The 21189-nt window shown below is 41.4% G+C and overlaps 1 protein-coding gene across 1 annotated transcript in view; it reads left to right on the top strand.

Moving 5' to 3' along the window:
* LOC143031860 (PHAF1 protein CG7083) overlaps positions 1-21189 on the top strand; it is a 36520-nt gene that overhangs the window by 9915 nt on the left and 5416 nt on the right. The window contains exons 4-8 of the mRNA XM_076196213.1: positions 1870-2029; positions 7100-7319; positions 9787-9989; positions 15007-15180; positions 19822-19968. Coding sequence (XP_076052328.1) covers positions 1870-2029; positions 7100-7319; positions 9787-9989; positions 15007-15180; positions 19822-19968 — 904 coding nt within the window. The remainder of the gene's footprint in view (positions 1-1869; positions 2030-7099; positions 7320-9786; positions 9990-15006; positions 15181-19821; positions 19969-21189) is intronic.

Raw genomic sequence — 21189 nt, 5'->3', positions numbered from 1 at the left:
CTACTCTCATGAAAACTCTTGACAGCTCCTAGAAGCTTTCCTCCTATCCCATATATCTGCATAACCTCCCACAGTGCCTTTCTGTCTACCCTATCGTAAGCCTTTTCCAGATCCATAAAAGCCTTTTCTTCTCTACTTGATTCGCCTCCTCTTCCTCTCTTAATTTATTTCCAAAACATCTTTTTATTACTTTCAAAATTTTCTGTCATACTCTTACCCCATTTCACATCTGCTCTCCTCTTTGCCTACTTTACCTTTTGCTTTACTTCTCTTTTCTTTTCTTTGTACCTCTCATATGACTCACTCGTCCTATTTTGTAACCAATCTGTGAAAGCTTGCTTCTTCTCTTCTACAACCTTCTTTGTTTCCTCATCCCACCATTCACTACCCTTCCTTCTATTTCCTCCCATCCTTCTTGTTCCACACACCATCTTTGCACACTTTGTGACTCCCTCCTTGAACCATCCCCATTCCTCCTCCACACCTAGCTCCATTCTATCCTTCACTCCCTCCCACTCATCCTTCAGCTTCTTCTTGTACTCCTTCTCCTTTTCCTTTTCATTTAAAGAGTTCACTCTAAGCACCTCCCTACCTTTTGTCCCTTACAAAAGATCTCGAAACTTTTTGCTTGGCGCACCCACAAAACAGTAACCCACAATCCATTGTTCCTTGTCCTCTCTTGTATAAGACCCACATCCTGGTTTAACTTATAGGTCATTCAATGGAAAGATCTTGTGAAACTCACAGCTCTCAAGAGTGAGTGAGTTCAGGACAGTGTTAAATGATATGTTCTCTCTTCTGTGTGGTGATTGCATCTTGATTATTTGGTGTCAGTTGTTAAGACAGTTCTGTCCTTATACTGTGATAGTGCTAGGTGGTGGCCTCAGATGGGCACGGTAGTGCCAATCTTGCATGTCATGGGAGTGACTGTTCAAAAAATTTCTGGCTAGAAGTGACTATGGTGCAATCAGTAAGCACACCTGCCTGGCAGTGGGAGGTCCCAGGTTTGATTCCTGGGCATTGCCAGCTTTTCAGTTATGCTCCCTACTCAACATGGTGCAGTGAGTAGGATCCTGCAGCAGTACACATTCCTGGACTGGCAGGGCCCAGTGAAGGGAGATGTGCGAGTGGTCAGTAGAGACGATCATGGTGTAATCGACAAACCCATCTGCTCAGACAGAGAGAAGCTCTGTGTTCCCAGGCAGTGCTGGCTTTTAAATGGCATTTCCTACCCAACACTGGCTCTTGACACCATATTCCCAAGATGTTTACCTCACACTGAAATCTTGGACTAAAGTACTCTGTTGCCTTGCATAAATGCACTAAACAACAGTATAACACTTCGTTTCTGAAAGATCTATGGGAGAACCTGGGTACTTTTGTCAGCTACCTTAACTACTTCGGTACGATGACGCCTACGTAGGCATCATGGCGTGTGAGTGGGTACATAAGGATGCTGGCATTGGCATCTTGATTATGTATATTTTTTGTAGTTGTACACGAGTTATCCCCAGATTCTGTGATCATGTTTTCTATGTTAATTATCACTTGGAGTAAAAGAGAACAAGTAATACAGCAGTATCTTTATATTTTATAGTGTGAGTAGTGTGATGCACATTACATATGGCAGCTGATGCTGCGCACAAGAATTTGAGTTGTACTGAAGTGGTTAGGGATACAGGTTTCTGGTAAGAGAAACCAAATGTAATAGATAGTATGTGTTTTATCAGTGTTTACCTCTGGGTGAGTATCACGTATGTGGTGAACTGGATGATATTGTCATATCAAACTTTTCTTTAGACTGGACTGAATTGTAGGAAAAAAAAATCAATGTTAATTTATCAGATCACTTTAATTTTTTCTACACAGTGGCCTTCCCTTCAACTCTCCGGAGGTGATTCCAAGTATAGAACAAATTGACCACTCCTTTGGTGCCACTCATCCAGGTATCTATGATTCAGAGAAACAGACATTGGTTATCAATTTTCCAGGACTTTCATTTTTCTTCCCTGTGGATCCAAAGTATCAGGTAAGAGGGTCATAACATTTAACTTTTGTTGTTTGAGTTATTGGATTACATTTCTGCTTAACTAAACAGCCCCTTCTTTTGAAATTCTATATTAATATGTATTCTGAATTATGTTTCCAGCTTTACATATGTACATGCATATATCAAAGGCTTTTTCCCCCTTACAAGGGAGGTAGCCAAAAAACAAAGGCATAAAAACCACTTCCACTTTACAGAATAGCATAAATATGACCTATTTAGTGACATAATTTATCAGGGATTTGATATTATCAGTGTTTTTATGATAAATCTAAATCATTGATTATTTTTTGGTAACATGTTTTCATGATATTTTGATAACTTTCAAGGTTATTGTGAATGCACTGTATATCAATTTTGTGGAGATGTGTAGAATTATTTTTGGTATTATTATTTCAATTTGGGGTCACATGTGGCGGGAAAGGGAGGAGTGGAGGTGGAGGTAGATTGTAGATTGGGAGAAGCAAGTAAGTGCCTTGGGAAATTAAAAAGTATAATGAGACATAGACATTTGGGAATGGGTGCTTAGAGGAGATTGTATGAAGGGATGATTGTGCCGACAGTACTATATGGGGCAGAGACATGGAGCATAAGAGATGAAGATTTTAAATGTGTTTGAGATGAAATGTCTAAGAAGTATGGTAGGGGTTATAAGGTTGAATAGAGTGAAAAATGAGGAGGAGAGTGGTGGTGGAGGGGGAAATGGAAAATAGAGTTGATGAAATAGTATTGGTATGGTTTAGACACATGGAAAGAGTGAGTGAAGAAAGATTAGTAGAAGTGGTGTGGAAGGGAGAGGTGGAGGGAGTGAACATGAGAGGGCAACTGAGGATGAGATGGATGAATGGGGTGAAAGGGGTGTTGTCTGTGGAGGAGGGAGGGGGAAGGCAGAATATGGGTCGGAGTGGAAAATGGCTGCGTATGGATGATACTGTGATGCATGAAAAGCGGGGGAGTAGGAGGGTTAGGAAGTGTTTATGTGTGAATATTTTGACACAGCCCAAAGGGATTTCTCCCTGTCTTCTCTATTTCTGCATGAGGGGACAGAAAGGGAGGAAGGTCACCTATTGTGTGAAGTGGCCTTGCTGTGGATGTGCTGTGTCTTGCTGCATTGCTTCTGACCTAGGGCGATGGATGAGATGCAGGGATGATCTGTCATCCAGGTAGAGCCAAGATGAGGGGAGGGAAGGGGTGGTGAGTGGGAGTGAAATTATGCTTTTTGACTTTGGCTATCTCCCTCTATAAGAAGAAAAAAAACTTGGTGTATGTATGTATACTTTTTTCAACAAGTTTGATTGGCTTTTAATTGTGAATGGTTTTAAAAATCATAAATCATGAAGAAAGATTATGCAGCAGCATTATTAAGACAAGGGAGAAAATAGTGTAATGATAGATAAAGGAAGTTGAAATTAGTTTTCATCAGGGTTTGCCTAGAAATGAAGCATCTGTGAATTTAACCAAATTTAGCACAGGCACGTATTTACATAGGATTTGGCTTCTAATACTATTCATGAAAGGATGTTAAGCCTTTCACTGTGCTGGTGGCATAGTTGGAAGTGTGTTGGGTCTCACATTTGGTTATTTGTGTGCTCAAATCCCACATTTCTCTCCAATTTCTAGTAGTGATTGTTATTTGCCCCAGTAGTCCAGACATGTAGGGGCAGAGATGATGATGGCTACAGCAATGTGCCTCTTAGTGTAAGCTCCTCACCTATGTTGACAATCCCTAAGCTAAATAGTTGTCTGATATTAGCCAAAATGCTCTACAGATTATCCTTATGGTGATTCAGATTGATGATGATGATATGGTTTAATGTCACCCCCCCCCCCCCTATCAGGAGTCTAGGATGGTGCCCCTCACAGAGGGCTTTGTAGCTTTGTGATTCAGATTAACATTGTGAATTCCCCTTATCAGGAGGCTAGGATGGTGCCCCATACAGAGAATTTTGTAGTGTGGAAGTTAACCTTGTCATTGGTCTGATTTGCTGGCAGCAAGGCTCAACTTACCATCACATTGGACCCTGCTCTAATCTGCTTGGCCAGTGAGCATCCAAATCCTTGTGATGATTGGGTTAAATGAGATATTCCTTCCATACAATGATGCCTACATAGGTGTCATGATGCACAAGTGGGTATAAGGGGATGCCAGTGTTGGCATCTTGATTATATGTATTATATTGTAGCTAGCAGGCTGAATGGGTTAGGGCGTCGTTACTTGTGGCGAAGGTCGAGGAGAGGGCGGTTTGAAATCCTGCCACCGGCGAAGTGGAACCAAGGGCATGGTTCATTAAATTCCACACTACAAAGCCCTCTGTGAGGGGCACCGTCCTAGCGTCCAGATAGGGGGGAGTGTGTGACGTTGATAATAATGATAATAATGATATCATCATCATCATCATCATCATCATCATCATCATCATCCATCATGTTGTAGCTGAGTGACCCTCATATTCTGTGAACTGGCTTGATCATATGTTCTGTGGTTATTAATATTCAGAGTGAAAGAGAATGAGTAATACAACTGTAACTTTATATTTTGTAACCTGAGATTTGTGATGCATCATCAAATCATCGTGCATCAGGCAGTTGATGCTGCTCACAAGAATTTGACCCATATTGAAAAGGTTAATCATAAATTTCATGATATCCCCAAAGCTACCTAAAATTAGGGGTGTGCCAATTAATTGGTATTGGCAAGAATTGGCACTTTTTTGGTGAATTGGCATCAGCAAGAGTTGGCATTTTTTTAGAAAGAGAATCAGCATCGGCAATATTTTGCCAATGCCGATGCTTTTAAAATAACAGCACAAGTTCAAGTAAATGTTAGAGCAAATTATATTAATTTTTCATTTTATTTTTGCATTTCTTATATAACATGGATGGGGTAGTGCGAGAGGTAAATGCAAGGGTAGTGGGTCAGGGATTGGAGATGGTTAAAGAAAATGGAGAAAAGTGGGAGTTGAGCCAGCTGTTGTTGGCGGACGACACTGCGCTTGTGGCAGGATCGGAGGAGGGATTGAGGAAGTTGGTGACAGAGTTTGGGAGAGTGTGTGATAGATGAAAGCTGAAGATAAATGTGGGTAAATGTAAAGTGATGAGATGTATGAGGGGTGAAAGTGGCAGTAGACTGGAAGTGAGCATAAAGGGAGAGCGACTGGAGGAAGTGGATAGTTTTAGATACTTCTGTGTAAATGTGGCAGGAAAAGGTGGAGGTAGAATATAGTTTGAGAGAAGCGAGTAAATGCCTTGGTGGATTAAAAAGTGTAATGAGGAATAGACATTTGGGAATGGATGCTAAGAGGAGACTGTATGAAGGAGTGATTGTGCCAATAGCACTGTATGGGGCAGAAACATGGAACATAAGAGAGGAAGAGAGAAGGAGTTTGAATGTGTTTGAGATGAGGTGTCTAAGAAGTATGATGGGGGTTACTAGGCTAGATAGAGTGAGAAAAGAGGAGGTGATGAGGAGAACAGGGGTGGAAAGGGAGTTGGGAGATAGGGTTGATGAAAGAGTATTAGGATGGTTTGGAAACATGGAAAGAATGAGTGAAGAAAGACTAGTAAAAGAAGTATGGAAGGCAGATGTGGAGGGAGTGAACATGAAGGGACGTCCTAGGATGAGGTGGATGGATGGGGTGAAGGGGGCTTTGGGGAAGAGGGGAATGTCTGTTGAGGAAGGACGGGAGAGAACAGAAGACAGGGGTGAATGGAGAATGGTTGTATATGGATGATGTTGTGATGCATGAGGTGGAATGGGCGGGGGGATGGGCAAAATTTGACGCAGCCCGAAGGGATTTCTCCCCATCCTCTCCTTTTATAGATGGGGGGACGGAGAGGGGGCGTCGCCGATTTAATGAAGCAGCCTTGCTGTGGATGTGCTGTGTCTTGTGACACTGCTTCTGACCTAGGGCAGTGGACAAGGTGCAGGGATGACCCGTCATCCAGGAGGTGCTAAGATAAGAGGGAGGGTGGAGGGATGTGGAGTGTATTCAGGGATGGAATGGGTGGGAATGATTTTATGCCTTTTCCTTTTGGCTACCTCCCTTGTAAGGGGGAAAAAGCCTTGGTATATGTATGTATATAAACTTAAACAAAAAAAAATATATGTACATACATACATACATATACCAAGGCTTTTTCCCCCTTACAAGGGAGGTAGCCAAAAAACAAAGGCATAAAAACCATTCCCACCCATTCCATCCCCAATACGCTCCACTCCCCTCCACCCTCCTTGTAAGGGGGAAAAAGCCTTGGTATATGTATGTATATAAAATTAAACTAAAAAAAATATATGTACATACATACTTATACTAAGGCTTTTTTCCCCTTATAAGGAAGGTAGCTAAAACACAAAGGCATAAAAACCATTCCCACCCATTCCATCCCCAATACACTCTGCTCCCCTCCACCCTCCCTCTTATCTTGGCACCTCCTGGATAACGGGTCATCTTTGTATCTTGTCCACTGCCAATCCCCATTTTTTTGCACTTACAAGCAGGTAAAACTTTGCTGTTTCAATATATATATATATATATATATATATATATACATATATATTTTTCTTAACAGCAAAGTTTCTACAATAGAAATTAAGCGAGAGTAATATGGGAGTAAATCATCCAGGTGTCTGTGGACTTGGTTGATTTTACCTGCTTATAAGTACAAAAAACAGGGATTTGATATGGGCTTAAGCAGCAGCATGCTTTGTCATCTTGGACAAAATACACAAAGCCCATGATCCAGATGGACAGATCAGCCACATGACGACCAACAAGCGGATATTTTGTCCACTCGCTGCGACAACTCGTCACACCCGCAGATGATGTTGAGTGGGGGGCCAACCAGACACATTGTCATGTTCCCTTTTTGTCATGTATATATTGACCAGCTTGACTTCGAACACTATTCTTCTGAAGAAGCCACTCTGGTGAAACTAGTAATGAATAAAAGTATTTCCCTCAGCCCGTGTTCCCTTTATCTCCCACCCACATTATTATTCTTATTTCATTTTTAAGATGTCTGAGATATATATGAAATCTGTTTTCATTTCAGCCCAGTTTGAGTTTGGGATTAAGCTCGATACAGTTTCCGAGTGGAGCATCTCCAGTAGTTTCCCGAATGCTCATCTACAGTGGATCTGATATGAACGAGACCAGAGCGCCCCCATTACCACCGTCATGTGTTCACAACCTGGTCTACCTCGAATCGCTCTCGGTCATCAGGGAAGGAGGAAAAACTAAAGGGCTTAGACTTAACCTCTTTACTGATGATGGTGAGTGGCAAATTTTGAATTCTTTCAGTGCACTGGTTTTATACATAAATTCTGTTGTGACATATGTTAGATGTTTTTATTCAGATGCAAGATAAATCAGGTGCCTCTCATTCTTCTCCTCTATCTTTACCCCATCCATCCATCTATCCTTATTCTTCACTCTGTTATTCTCCTCCCCATTTTCTTCCACACTCTCATGATCCTTCCCTCTGTGCTGCTTTTCCCCTCTCCTGTTTTCCTTTCACTTTCTCTCTTATCCTTCTTGCTCTCCATTTCCACTTTCTCATATCCTCTCCCTCTTTGTCCTCCTTCCCTCTTTCTTCTCTCCCCTCACCCCTTCTTCTCTTACTCTTCCCTTCCTTCCTTTCCTCCACCCTTTCCTATTCCATTCCCTCCTCCCCTTCCGTCTCCTTCTTTCTTCTCCCTTCCCCCTGCTCCTCACTTTCCTCCTTCCTTTCCTTCTTCCACCCATTCATTCTCCCCTTTCCTCATTTCCTCTTCCTCTTCTTTATCCCCCATCTTTCCCCTTCCTTCTTCTTCTTTTCTTCACCCTTTTCCTCCCCTTCTTCCTTCTACCTGTAATATTGCCATTTTTACTTCTCTTCCTATTCCATCATACCTCCTCCCCATATTCTTTGACCCATCTTCTCTTCCTCCCACTGTCAATAGGCAATTTACTGGTTTACTTCCACTGGTTCATTACAGGGTGACCCACCTTCATTGTTTATTCATGAATACATACATACATATACTAAAGGCTTTTTCCCCCTACACAGGGGGTAGCCAAAAAGAAAAAGGCATAGAAACCACTCCCACCCATTTCATTTCCTATATATTCCACTCCCCTCCACCCTCCTTCCTCCCTCCCATCTTGGCACCTCCTGGAAAAAAGTGCCACTATTCATGAATAATTGGAGAAAACAAAAGGAAATCCCTTCAGGCTGTATCAACTTATCATCCATTCATAAACACTCCCTGCTGACACCAATCCTTTGCCCTTTCCTGTTCAACAGACAATCCCCCTTCACCCAAATCCCTATCCACCCTGTCCATTCACCCCATTCTCTGTCTTCCCCATAGTCACTCTATCCACCTCTACATTCCACACTCTTTTTGTTAGTCTTTCTTCACTTGCTTAAACCATCCCAGTATTCTTTGATCAGCTCTACCCTCTCACTCCCTTTCCATCCCTGCTCTCCACCTCACCTCATTTCAAATTGTGTGTCCTTGTGATCTCTATACTTTTTAAACATTTCATAACACATTTTAAATGTCTCTTTTCTATCTCTTTTAAATTCCAAGTCTCTGCCCATATGATGTCGTAGGTACAGTCCTTCATACAGTCTCCTCTTTGCATTCATCACTATATTTTATCAACTGTCTATATACCACGAGGCTTCTTACCCCTTATAAGGGAGGTACAGTATTCAAGTAAGCCATGCATCCATTCCTCATTCATCCCCACTCTCATCAAACACCCATTTGCCCCCCCCCCTCTTAACTCCTTGTGGATGAAGGGTCATCCATCCATGCCCACTGCCCAGGTCAGAAGCAACACAGTGAGATATAGCACATCCATGGCAGGTCCCCACCATTTTATTTACATGGTGACCCTCCCACTTCATCCCCCCATGCAAAAATAGAGAAAATGGGGATAAATCCCTTCAGGTCACATCAATTTATAGTCTCTTCACAACCATTTTCCATTTACACTTGTCTCTTGCTTTCTCCCTTCCTTGCTTAACAGACACTCCCCATATTCAAGGCCTCCTTTCCCTCATCCATCCATCTCATTCTTGGTGTTCCCCTCAAGTTCAGTCCATCCACTGCTGCCTTCCACACTCTTTGTGGTAGTATTTCCTCACTCTTTCCATGTGCCCAAACCATTCCAGCATTCTTTCATCAGCCCTATCTACCAGCTCTCTTTCTACCCTCACTCTCCTCCTCACCTCCTCATTTCTCACACTATCCATCCTTGTAACCCCCACCATACTTGTCAAACACACACTTTATGGTGCAGTGGTAGCGTTTGTGGCTGCCATTACAGCGGTCTGGGTTCAAATCCTGCCCAAGCCTGAAGTAATTTCAGTATCGCTGCACTGTGAGTCATTACTCCAACTTCATGGGTGGGGATTTGGGAGGGGGGGTGTCATATATGAGCTCTGAGCTCTCTTTGGGGAGTGAAATAGCTGATGATCATGAGTCCAGTACGTAATCCAAGACCATGGTGAATCACACTGAAAACACATTATCTTACAATGCCCAGGACCCATCCATTTTAGGCAACACTGCTTAGTGTCTTATTTCAGTAACCAATGGGCCATAGTGATGTGATCATAGCTAGATGTTCAGGGGTCTTAGGTTTACTGCAAAAGAAATACAAGGTTGTTAATTGATTGACAGTTCCATGTTTCTCAGAAGAAGTATGTTTTAAGTTGTTTGTGTGAATTTTTCTGCTCTGTTACAGGTCGTTCTAGACAACTGGATTCTCGGAAGACCTTCACCCAAGTCGTCATGTTTGGTGCCTCTTGCCAGGAGGTGGCTGGGGCTTTAGGAGCTCCTTCCCGTGTGTTTTTTAAGTCAGAAGACAAGATGAAGATTCACAACGCACACGCGCGCAAAGCAACAACGCGTTCTGACTACTTCTTCAATTATTTTACTTTAGGAGTGGTAAGACTCTTATGTGAAATTAAATTAGCATATTCAAGAGGGTGTGATATGAAATGTATTTTCCATTTATATGTCCTGTGTCTAATTTTCTGTGAGTTCATGAGAAGTAATGTTCTTTCCCTCCCTTATAAAGGGAAGAGACCTTTGTTGGTAGATAGCTCTTTGCTTGATTTGTTATTAAGATATTTAGGTTTATTAGGTGTAGGATCATAGCAGATTATTTTTGTATTGGTGATACCAGTTCCTTCTATCTTTGGGGACAATATTGCACTAAACAGGTGGAATTGTAAAAGTAGTAAAAAGGTAAACATCCTTGGTAAATGGTAAAAGAAGAGATTCAAGGACTTTAGAAAGGAGGGATGGTAGATCTTAGAAGTGATCAATATTTGTTCTTGAAGTTCCTAGAATATTAGCTACATAGAAGAACTAGACTTCAAGAATTGAATGGCTATTTAAAAAAAAAAAATTGAGACTCGGTCCCCGGTGAATGCTGCTTAAAAACTTCATTACTTGACCAAAACATTTTCTTTTAGCAGGTGAATTCCATAACTTAGACATTGTCATATATTACCCAATTGATATTTTTGTAGGTAGCCAGCCAGCCCCACCCATCTCACTCCCATCAATCTTAGCTCCTCATAGATGAAAGGTCATTCCTGTCCCCTACCGCCTGGGTCAAATAAAAACGGTGCAGCAAGACATAGTACATCCACAGCAGGACTCTAGCCCTACTGCTTCATTTACATGGCAACTCTCCCTCCTCGTTTAAAAATAGAAAAAATGAAAAATTCCTTTGGACTACATAAATTTATAGTCTACAGCCATTCTCCACTCACACCTATCTCTTCCCTTCTCCCTTACCTGCTCAGGAGGCATTCCCCTTTCTTCAAAGCCCCCTTCACCTCAATAAATCCATCCCATTCTTGGTCTTCCTCCCTCAATTCACTCCATTCAACTCTGCCTTCTACACACTTTGCTTGTCTCTCCTCATTCATTTTTTCCTTGTTCCTAAACTATCCCAGTATTCTTTCATCAGCTCTCTCTCTGCTAGCTTCCTTTCCACCCCCCACACTCCTCCACACCTCAATTCTCACTCTGTGCATCCTCATAAACCCCACAATACTTCATAAAACACTTCATCTGAAACACATTTAATTTCTCCCATGTGCCTCCCATAAAGTCAAAGTCTTCGTTCCAATATAGTGTCATAGGCACAACCGCTCCATCATATAATCTCTTTGCATCCATTGCCAGATACCTATTTCTCATGATACTTTTAATTCCCCCAAGACATTTACTTGCTTTCCTCACTCTACTGTTTACCTCCAACCTCTCCTCCATTCCCTGCTACACCTTGCTTTTACCTACATTTACTCTTTAGTTCCTTCTATCAAATACTTTTCCAAACTCAGTCACTAACTACCTTAAATCATCTGACACAGCAACAAGCACAGTGTCTTCAACAGACAACAACTGGCTCACCTCCCACTAGTCTCCATTCTCTGTATCTCCAATCCTCTGCCCATCACCCTTGCCTTTATCTCCCATACTATCCCTTCCATGTACATTTTAAACAGCCATGGCAATATAATGCAGCCCTGATGCAGCTCCACCTTCACCTTAACCACTCACTTTCACCATTTCTATCCCTAACAAAAGCTTTTGACCACCTGTAACAACTTTGCCCTATTCCATATATCTCCAATACACAATGCCTTCCTGTCTACCCAGTTATAAGCCTTCTCTGTATACTTTTGTCAATTAAGAATTTCTGTGGGATGCTGGCTGGCTGAATAGGTAAGGATAGACTACTTGTGGCAGATGTTGGGAGTGGAGGCAGTTCAAACCCTGAGTACCAAGTAACTTCATTGTAAGGGCATACCACATGAAATTCCTTGCTCCAAAAAGTTGTCTGTAAGGAGACACCATCCTACCCTTCTCTGAGAGTGGAGTTAGTGACATTAAGTTAAATTGAATCAAATCAGTACCAAAAGACTTGTTTAATATCATGTATGATATTGAAAGTAATAAAAAGAAAGGAAAGGGAGGTGATTCAAGTAGAGAAGGAAATGTAAAAGGCACAGATGGCCAGATGTTAATGGAAGAGGATGGGGTAAGGGGAGGATGTAGGAAACGCTAAGAAAATTACTAATAGGAGAGGAAAATGGAGGAAAAATAAGAAAAGATAAGGTGCAAGTAGTTTTGAAAATGATGAGAGTAAGTAATGCACTTGGGTTTGATGGGTGTCATGCAAAGTGTCTGAAGAAGGGAGGTACAGTAATAGTGGACTGGCTAGTGAGGTTGTTTAATGTGTCTCTAAGGGAGGGTAGAGTGCTGGAGGGATGCCTGTATAGTTTCATTTTACAAGGAAAAAGGACAAATGTGAATGTAGTAGTTTCAGAGGGATGCGTTTGTTGAGTAGTTGGGAAGGATTATGGAAGGGTTTTAATTGAGAGGATTAAGAGAGGAACAGGGAGTAATTGGTGAGGAATAATGTGGGTTTAGGAAAGGTAGGGGATGTGTGGATCAGATTTTTGTAGTAAGGCAGAGATGTGAGAATTCTTTAGTAAAAGATATAGATGTTTTTTGGGCCTTTATGGATTTGAAAAAGGCTTATGACAAGGTAGACAGGAAGGCACTGTGAGAGGTTTTGCAGACATATGAGATTGGGGGAAAGGTGTAAAGAGTAGTTAAGAGTTTTCACAAAAAAGAACTTGTGTTAGAATTGGAATTAAAGAGAACAAATGATTTGAGGTAAAGGTGGGACTCCATCAGAGATGTGTGATGTTGCCATGGCTGCTCAATGTGTATATGGATTAGTGGTGCAGGAGGTAAATGTTAGGTTAATGGGTAGGGGACTGGATATGGTTAAAGAAAATGGAGAAAAGTGAGAGGTGAGCCAATTGTTGTTTACTGAGGACATTACTTGTGGCAGGGTCAAAGGGGGGTGATTTAGGGAGTTAGTGGAGTTTGGGAAGGTATGCGATAGGAGAAAGTTGAAGGTAAATTTGGGTAAAAATGGATCTAATTTACAAGGGAGAGGATGGCAGAGAGTTGGAAGTAAGTCTTAAAGGAGGCAGTAGATAGCTTTAGGTGTTCGGGGTCACATGTGGCAGGAAAGGGAGAAGTGGAGGTGGAGGTAAATTGTAGACTGAGAGAAGCGAGTAAATGCCTTGGGAGACTAAAAATGTCATGAGAAATATGCATTTGGAAATGGATGCAAAGAGAAGATTATATGAAGGTGTGATTGTGCTGATAATTGTATGGGACAGACTTGGGATTTAAGAGAGGAAAAAGTTTAAATGTATTTAAGATGAAATGTCTGAGAAGTATGGTAGGATTTACAAGGTTGGATAGAGTGAGAAATGAGGAAGAGGGCAGGGGTGGAAAAGGAGATGGTAGATGGGGCTGATGAAAGAGTATTCAGGACTTGTCTTTTAACCCATTCAACTCCGATGACAAGATGTCTTGTCATTTGGTCAAATAAAACAAAAAATCATAATAAAACAACAAAATGTTTGATGATCAAACAGCACCAGAAAAATATGACGTCATCAGTCCTCCTCGAGGAGGACTGATGACATCATATTTTTCTGGTGCTGTTTGATCATCAAACATTTTGTTGTTTTATTATGATTTTTTGTTTTATTTGACCAAATGACAAGACATCTTGTCATCGGAGTTGAATGGGTTAAGGCACGCATTTTCATGCCCATGCCATAACGTACCTAGATTCGAAATGAGGAGCACTAAAAAAACTTGCACGTATGAAAAATTGAAGTGCAAATTTCGTGTGCCTCAATGACTATGTTTACCACAGAATGAAGCCAAGCATTGCAGTATATTCATTGAGTAAGCCTACCTTGTCTCCCACTTATTATTAAGGAGACAGGTAGGTCTCCTGTAATATTCACATGTAGAAAAAAGACATCTCTGTTTAGTGTGTTGTGATTCAAATCTAACAATATGAAAAAAATGCTTGCTGAGCAGTCATGGAGAAAATTTAGGCGAGTACTTTTTTGCTCGCCTGCATTTTTTGAGGACAAGGACTGATTATTGGAATGGTTTGGACACATGGAAAGAACAAGTGAAGAAAAATTAGTAAAAGGTGGATGGAGTGAACTTGAGGGGATGACTGAGGATGAGATGGATGGATGGGGTGAAAGGGGAGCTGAGCAAGAGGGGAATGCCTGTTGAGCAAGGAAGAGAGATCAGATTGAGTGGAGTATGGCTGTTTGTAGATAATATTGTGGTGCAAGGAAAGGTAGGAGTCATGGTGCTTGGGTGTAGGGAGTGGTTGTGTGAATGAAATTTCAATGCAATCTGAAGGGAATTCTCCAAATCTTCTCTTTTTCTGCATAAGGGGACAGAGAAGGGTAGTTGCTAATAAGTGAAGTGGCCTTGGTGTGGATGTGCTTGTTCTGCTGCACTGCTTGTGACTCAGGGCAGTGGTTGGGATACAAGGATGACCTGTCATCCATGAGGAGCTAAGATGAGGAGGAAAAGGTGGTGGATGGGAGTGGAATGGGTGAGAGTGGTTAAGTGCCTTTTGACTTAGCTACCTCCCCTGTAAGAGGGAAAAACACTTGGTGTATAGATAGACAATCTATCTATATACCAGAGGCGTTTCCCTCCTTATGAGGGATGTAGACGAGTCAACTGAAACCATGTACAAACTCTCTTGATATCCTTGCATAGTTTGTTGTTGTTTGAATTCTGAACAGCAATAAACAGTATTTAATTTTCACCTTCTCATTTAAATTGTTCACTTTCAGCACCTCTCATGTAGTTATTGCATATGATGCATGTCTAATTTTTAGATTATATCAAGAAAAAACATATAAGTAAATACAACTTTTTCCTAAATATCTCATGTGATATTCATTTCCATAGATAGCCCTGTTTTTACATATGTTGTAATGATATAATTCTGATTGTGTGAATGCAGATTTTGTTTTTACAGGCACTGCCTAGATTTGAAAAAGGAGCCATCCTTATGGTTGATCTTGTATTACAGGACATTCTCTTTGATGCAAAGACCCAGTGTGCAAAGAAGTTTGTGCTTCACACCAATTTCCCGGGTCACTATAATTTCAACATGTACCACCGATGTGAGTTTGAGCTGCCACTCACGGTCCCAAGGCAGCCAGATGAAACCACACAGCTTATTGATATTCCCACCACCATAACTGTAAGTGAGGAAAACTTCTGAAGTAAAAAGTAAGGTAGCTTATTCTTATTTATAATGTTTGTGAAGGGCGCAATGGATGGGGTAAATGTGGATTTTGGTGAAAGGAGAATATCTCTTGAGCAGGGAAGAGAGAGGGCAAGAGATAGTTGTGAGTAGATAGTGGTTATAAATGGATAATAAATTGACATGAGCCAAAGGGATTTATTTTCATCTGCTCTGTAAGTTCTTGAGTGGATGAAGGGGCATGGTTGCCATGTGATGAAAGTTTAGGGGTCAATCAGTCGGTCAATTGTTGTTTCCAGTTTCTATCTATATACTTAAGACTTTTCCTCCCTTACAAGGGAGGTAGCAAATCAAAAAAGGCATGTATCCACTCCCATCCACCACCCTTTCTTCCCTCTCATCTTAGCTACTTGTGGATGGATGATGGGTCATCCCTTTATCCCACCCACTGCACATCCACAGCAAGGCTGCTTCATTTAATTAGTGACCCCCATCTCCATCCCCTCATGCAGAAAAAGAGAAGCCAGGAAGAAATTCCTTCAGGCTGCTTCAAAATATCATTCATACAAGCTACCCATCCCCTGTTCCCTCCCATCCTTGCAACACAGTATCATCTGTACACGGCCATTGTCCACTCACCCCTATTTCCTGCCTTTTCCTTTCCATACTCAACAGACATTCCCCTCTTGCTCAAAGCCCCTTTCACGCCATCCATCCATCTCATCCTTGGTTGTCCCCTCAAGTTCACTCCATCCACCTCTGCCCTCCACACCACTTTAACTAATCTTTCATTACTCATTCTTTTCATGTGTTCAAACCATCTCAATACTCTTTCATCAGCCCTCTCTGCCATCTTTTCCACCCCAGCTCTTCTCCTCAGCTCCTCTTTTCACTAAGTGGAAAACCCACAGCTCCACATTGGCTTGCAATGCTCCTTGGAACCTGCCACAGATCTTTCTGGGAAGAAAGTTTTGACTGTTGTATGAGTCACAGTACTAGAGCAAAAATATGCAAAAATGTTATCAAAAGTAAATGGATTAAACAATTGGAGGACAACAAAACACTAAATCCAAAACAATTTGGATTTAGATGTAGAAGATCATGTGCCACAAACTTAATATTCTTTTACATACATACATATACCAAGGCTTTCCCCCTTACTAGGGAGGTAGCCAAAAAGGAAAAGGCATAAAATCATTCTTTTACTCGAGATTAATAGATGGGGTGAAGGGGGGCTTTGGGGAAGAGGGGAATGTCTGTTGAGGAAGGAAGGGAGAGGACGGAAGACAGAGGTGAGTGGAGAATGGTTGTATATGGATGATGTTGTGATTGCATGAGGAGGAATGGGCGGGGGGGTGGGGGGTGGGGTAGTATGTGTGAGTAAATTTTTGACGCAGCCCGAAGGGATTTTCTCCCCGTCCTCTCCTTATATGCAAGGGGGGACGGAGAGGGGGGGTCGCCGATTAAATGAAGCGGCCTTGCTGTGGATGTGCTGTGTCTTGCGACACTGCTTCTGACCCAGGGCGGTGGGCAGGGTGCAGGGATGACCCGTCATTCAGGAGGTGCTCAGATGAGAGGGAGGGTGGGAGGGGTGTGGAGAGTATTTAGGGATGAAATGGGTGGGAGTGTTTTTATGCCTTTCCCTTTTTGGCTACCTCCCTTGGAAGGGGGAAAAAGCCTTGGTATATGTATGTATGTATGTACAAAAGGCATTTGACTAAGTACCACACAAACAGCTACTAAGAAAAATTGAAATGATTGGAGTAATTATCACCAATGACATGACACCAGACAAACATGTCAACAAATTATTCGGAGAAACTTTCAATTTATTAAGATCAGTGAAAGTGGCTTTTGACTACAGGGATGAAGAAATGGTAAAGAAAATATTAGTTACATTGATAAGACCAAAATTGAAGTACGTTGTAACACTATGGACACCTAGTACTAAAAAGAACATAAAGAAATTAGAAAGAATTCAAAGAGTAATGACAAAGATGGCACATACAAACAAAGATTGGATAAACTCGAACTACCTACCCTGGAACAAAGAAGAGAAAGAGGAGACCTGCTAACCATATACAGAATTATGAAAGGGTTGGAAGTCCTTGATAGAGATGACTTATTAAAGTGGGATAAAAGAAAAACCAGAGGACATGAAAAGAAACTTAAAAAGGATAGTTACAGAAGAGATCTGAAAAAGAATAGCTTCCCACACAGTGATAGATATCTGGAACAAACTGAATGAAGAAACAGTGAGTGCAAAAACTATACAAGAATTTAAGATCAAACTGGATGCTGAAAGATACAAAAGTGGGTCACCACAAGCATAGCTCTCTTCCCATAAAATACAACTAGGTAAATACATATGCTGTGACACTATGGACACCCAGTACTAAAAAGAATATAAAGAAATTAGAAAGAATTCAAAGGGCAATGACAAAGATGGCACCAACACTCTCTAAATTGACATAAGAAACAAAGATTGTCCAAACTGGAACTACCAACCCTGGAACAATGAAGAGAAAGAGATCTACTGACCATTTACAGAATTATGAAAGGGATGGAAGTCCTCAACAGAGATGATTTATTGAAATGAGATAAGAGAAAAACAAGAGAACAGAAAAAGAAACTTCAAAAGGATAGTTATAGAAGAGATCTGAAAAAGAATAGTTTCCTACACAGAGTGGTGGATATCTGGAACAAATTGGATGAGGTAACAGCATGTGCAAAAACTATACAAGAATTTAAGAACAAACTTGGTGCTGAAAGATACAAAGATGGGTCACTACGAGCATAGCTCTCTTCCTGTATAATGCAACCAGGTAAATATAACTAGGTAAAATAGATACATACATATACCAAGGACTTTTTTCCTCCTTACAAGGGAAGCTTGCTGGCTGAGCGGGTTAGGGTGTCGTTACTTGCGGCGAAGGTCGAGGTGATGGTGGTTTGAATCCTGCCACCGGCGAAGTTGAACCAGGAGCATGGTTCATTAAATTCCATACTACAAAGTCCTCTGTAAGGGGCACCGTCCTAGCCTTCCGATGGGAGGAATTTATGACGTTAACCACTTCCATACGGTGACGCCTATGTAGGCGGCATGAGGAGCAAGTGGGTACTCAATGATGCCGATGTCGGCATCTTGATTATATTTATTGTAGTTGTACCTACGTAACCTCCATTCTCTCTAAACTGGCTTCATCATATTTTCTATGGTTATCAAAATACACGGGTGAAAGAGAACGAACGATTGAGCACTGACTTTATTTTTTATAATGCAATTATTATGACACAACATCGCACGTCGGGCAGCTAATGCTGCCAGACGTGTGATGTGCCCCAGAGTGAAGAGGTTAAACCATATCATATCACAAGGGAGGTAGCCAAAGTCGAAGGCATAGATCCACTCCTACCCATTTTATCCCCACATACTCCACTCCAATTCACCCTCTTTTCTTGGCAGCTCCTGGATGATGGGTCATCCCCACATCTTGCCCACTGCCCTGGGTCAGAAGCAATGCAACAAGATAGAGCACATCCACAGCAAGGCCACTTCATTTAATCCGTGATCCCCACTCTCTGTCCCCTCATGCAGAAAAAAAGAAGACAGGGAAAATCCTTTCAGGCTGCTTCAAAATATCATTTGTACATACTCTTTCACCCACCCCACTCCCTTCCATGCATCACGGCATCATCCACACACAATGATTCTCCACTTGCCCCTATCTTCTGTCTTCTTCCTTCTTTTCTCAACAGACCCCTCTTTTGCAATGCCCCTTATACCCTTCTATCCATCTCATCCTTGTTGCCCCCTCATGTTTACTCCTTCCACGTCTGCCTTCCACACCTCTTTTACTAATCTATCTTCACTCATTCTTTCCATGTGTCCTAACCATCCCGTTAGACTTTCATCAACCCTATCTCCCAACTACCTTTCTATCCCTGCCCTCCTCCTCACCTCCTTGTTTCTCACTCTATCCGGCCTAGTAACCCCTACCATACTTCTCAGGCATTTCATCTCAAACACATTTAAACTCTTCCTCTCATATATTCTGTTTCTGCCCCATACAGTGCTGTTGGCACAATCAGCCCTTCATACAATCTCCTCCTGGTATCCATTCCCAAATGTCTTGGTATATAGATAGATATTAATTCAGTATCATTACAATTTGATTTAGATACTGTCCCTATTGAAAGGGATGGTAGAGATGGAAATGAAAGATATAATTTTCTCCCCCATGCCTAGATACCTCACTGATTAAATTAACATCAGATGACATATACACAAACTAAGATGAGAGGGAGGGTGGAGGGGTGTGGAGTGTATTAAGGAATGGAATGTGTGGGAATGATTTTATGCCTTTTCCTTTTTGGCTACCTCCCTTGTAAGGGGGAAAAAGCCTTGGTATATGTATATATGTATGCAATTGTTTAGGTGAGTATGCTTTTTATGATCTATGTGCTTTATTATTATTTACATCCTGTTGTACATAGGTGAGGTAGGAAGGATTGCAGATGGGTTTTGTTTAATTGTGGGGTGAGGGAATGTGCTTTGATGCACCCTTATAAGGGTGAGAGGGGCATTATGTATCTTGATATTTCTTTATGCTTTAATCTCATTTTATCTGTTGTCAGGTTCGAAGTGTGACTGTTTGGGACCATTTGAGTTGGCGAGTCAAACCACGTGGACGACCTGTAGTTCTCAATCGCTCCTCTTCTACCAACACCTCCAATCCTTTTGGCTCAACCTTTTGTCATGCTTACCAAGACATCATCTTTGAGGTAGGTTGGTTTAGTTTTGTCAGATTTTTGTCGTAAGATATTTGAGTAGTTTTTGGTAAAGGCTAAAGATATCTATTGGGCTCTCTTGGATTTGGAGAAGGTGTATGACAGGGTTGACAGAGATATGTTAGGAAATGTATTGTGGATGTATGGAATAGGGAGGAATGTGCCAAGGGCAGTCAAAAGTTTTTACTTTAGTAGTAGAGCTTTTGTGAAGGTTGGAATGGAGAGGATTAGTGTTTTGAAGAAAAGGTGTCACCATGGTTGTTCAGTGTGTACATGGAAAGGATTGTAAGCTAAGTGAGGGTGATAAAAGGGGGTTTGGAGTTTGTGAGTGAGGGTGGAGGGAAGTGGTCTCCTGTCAGCATGCTCCTCCTTTGTAAATCTTTTGTTATTGTCATTCCCTAGATTGTCAGGCTGAATAGTCTTGTCTCTCTAAGGAATGCTATAGCTGGAAAGGGGTTCTCGTACAAATCTCTGATAGAGTATATGTTGTGATGTTTGCATGCATAATTGTGTACAATGCAGTCTTCCCTAATGTGTTGTATACTGTAGGGTGAAATGTCACATCCTGGACAGTTATCTATGATGCAGTCATCCAGCCACCTCTGGTAACTTAGAAGCGTTGGGTGGTGGCTGCAGCTTGTAAGCTTTTGCCAATTACATGGGAGCCAGAGTAAGAGACCTAGAGTAACAAATTAGTTGATTGAATGATATTTGCTCATATGTAACCACTACTAACCACCCTACTTCTCACCCAACTTAATTCTCAAGATTGGTGTGATAGTGTCCTCTAGATAGAAGTGCTGGTGAATTCTTGGTGATGGAGTACAATCAACTGGAGGATTTATGAATTAGTGGTACTTGAAGTGAGAGCAAGGAATAGACCTAGGAAGGTGTGGATGGATGGGATGAGTGATGTCATAATCGCCACTGTCATGGCATTGATTTAAAAGTTATTGGTAATAAACTGATAGTTCATTTTGCAATAGTTAATATTCCAGGAAAGAATGAGAGTATGACAGAAAAAATATAATTCAATTTTTTTAAGTTTATGGTTATATACATGAATGTTGAACTAAATATACAAAAATAATTTGTAAAGCAGATTAAAAGATTCACAATGCTTATTTTTAAAGCCAAAACAAGATATAACAGGGTTTAAGATAAAAAGTCTGGCAACCATGCAAGCAAGTACAAAAGGAGACATGTACAACACTT

Source organism: Oratosquilla oratoria, chromosome 1, assembly GCF_046742065.1.
Source record: "Oratosquilla oratoria isolate Oo_2021 chromosome 1, ASM4674206v1, whole genome shotgun sequence".
In the NCBI taxonomy this organism is placed as follows: Eukaryota; Metazoa; Arthropoda; class Malacostraca; order Stomatopoda; family Squillidae; genus Oratosquilla; species Oratosquilla oratoria.
Note: the sequence above shows the minus strand (reverse complement) of the source record. Positions and strands in the feature narration are given on the sequence as shown.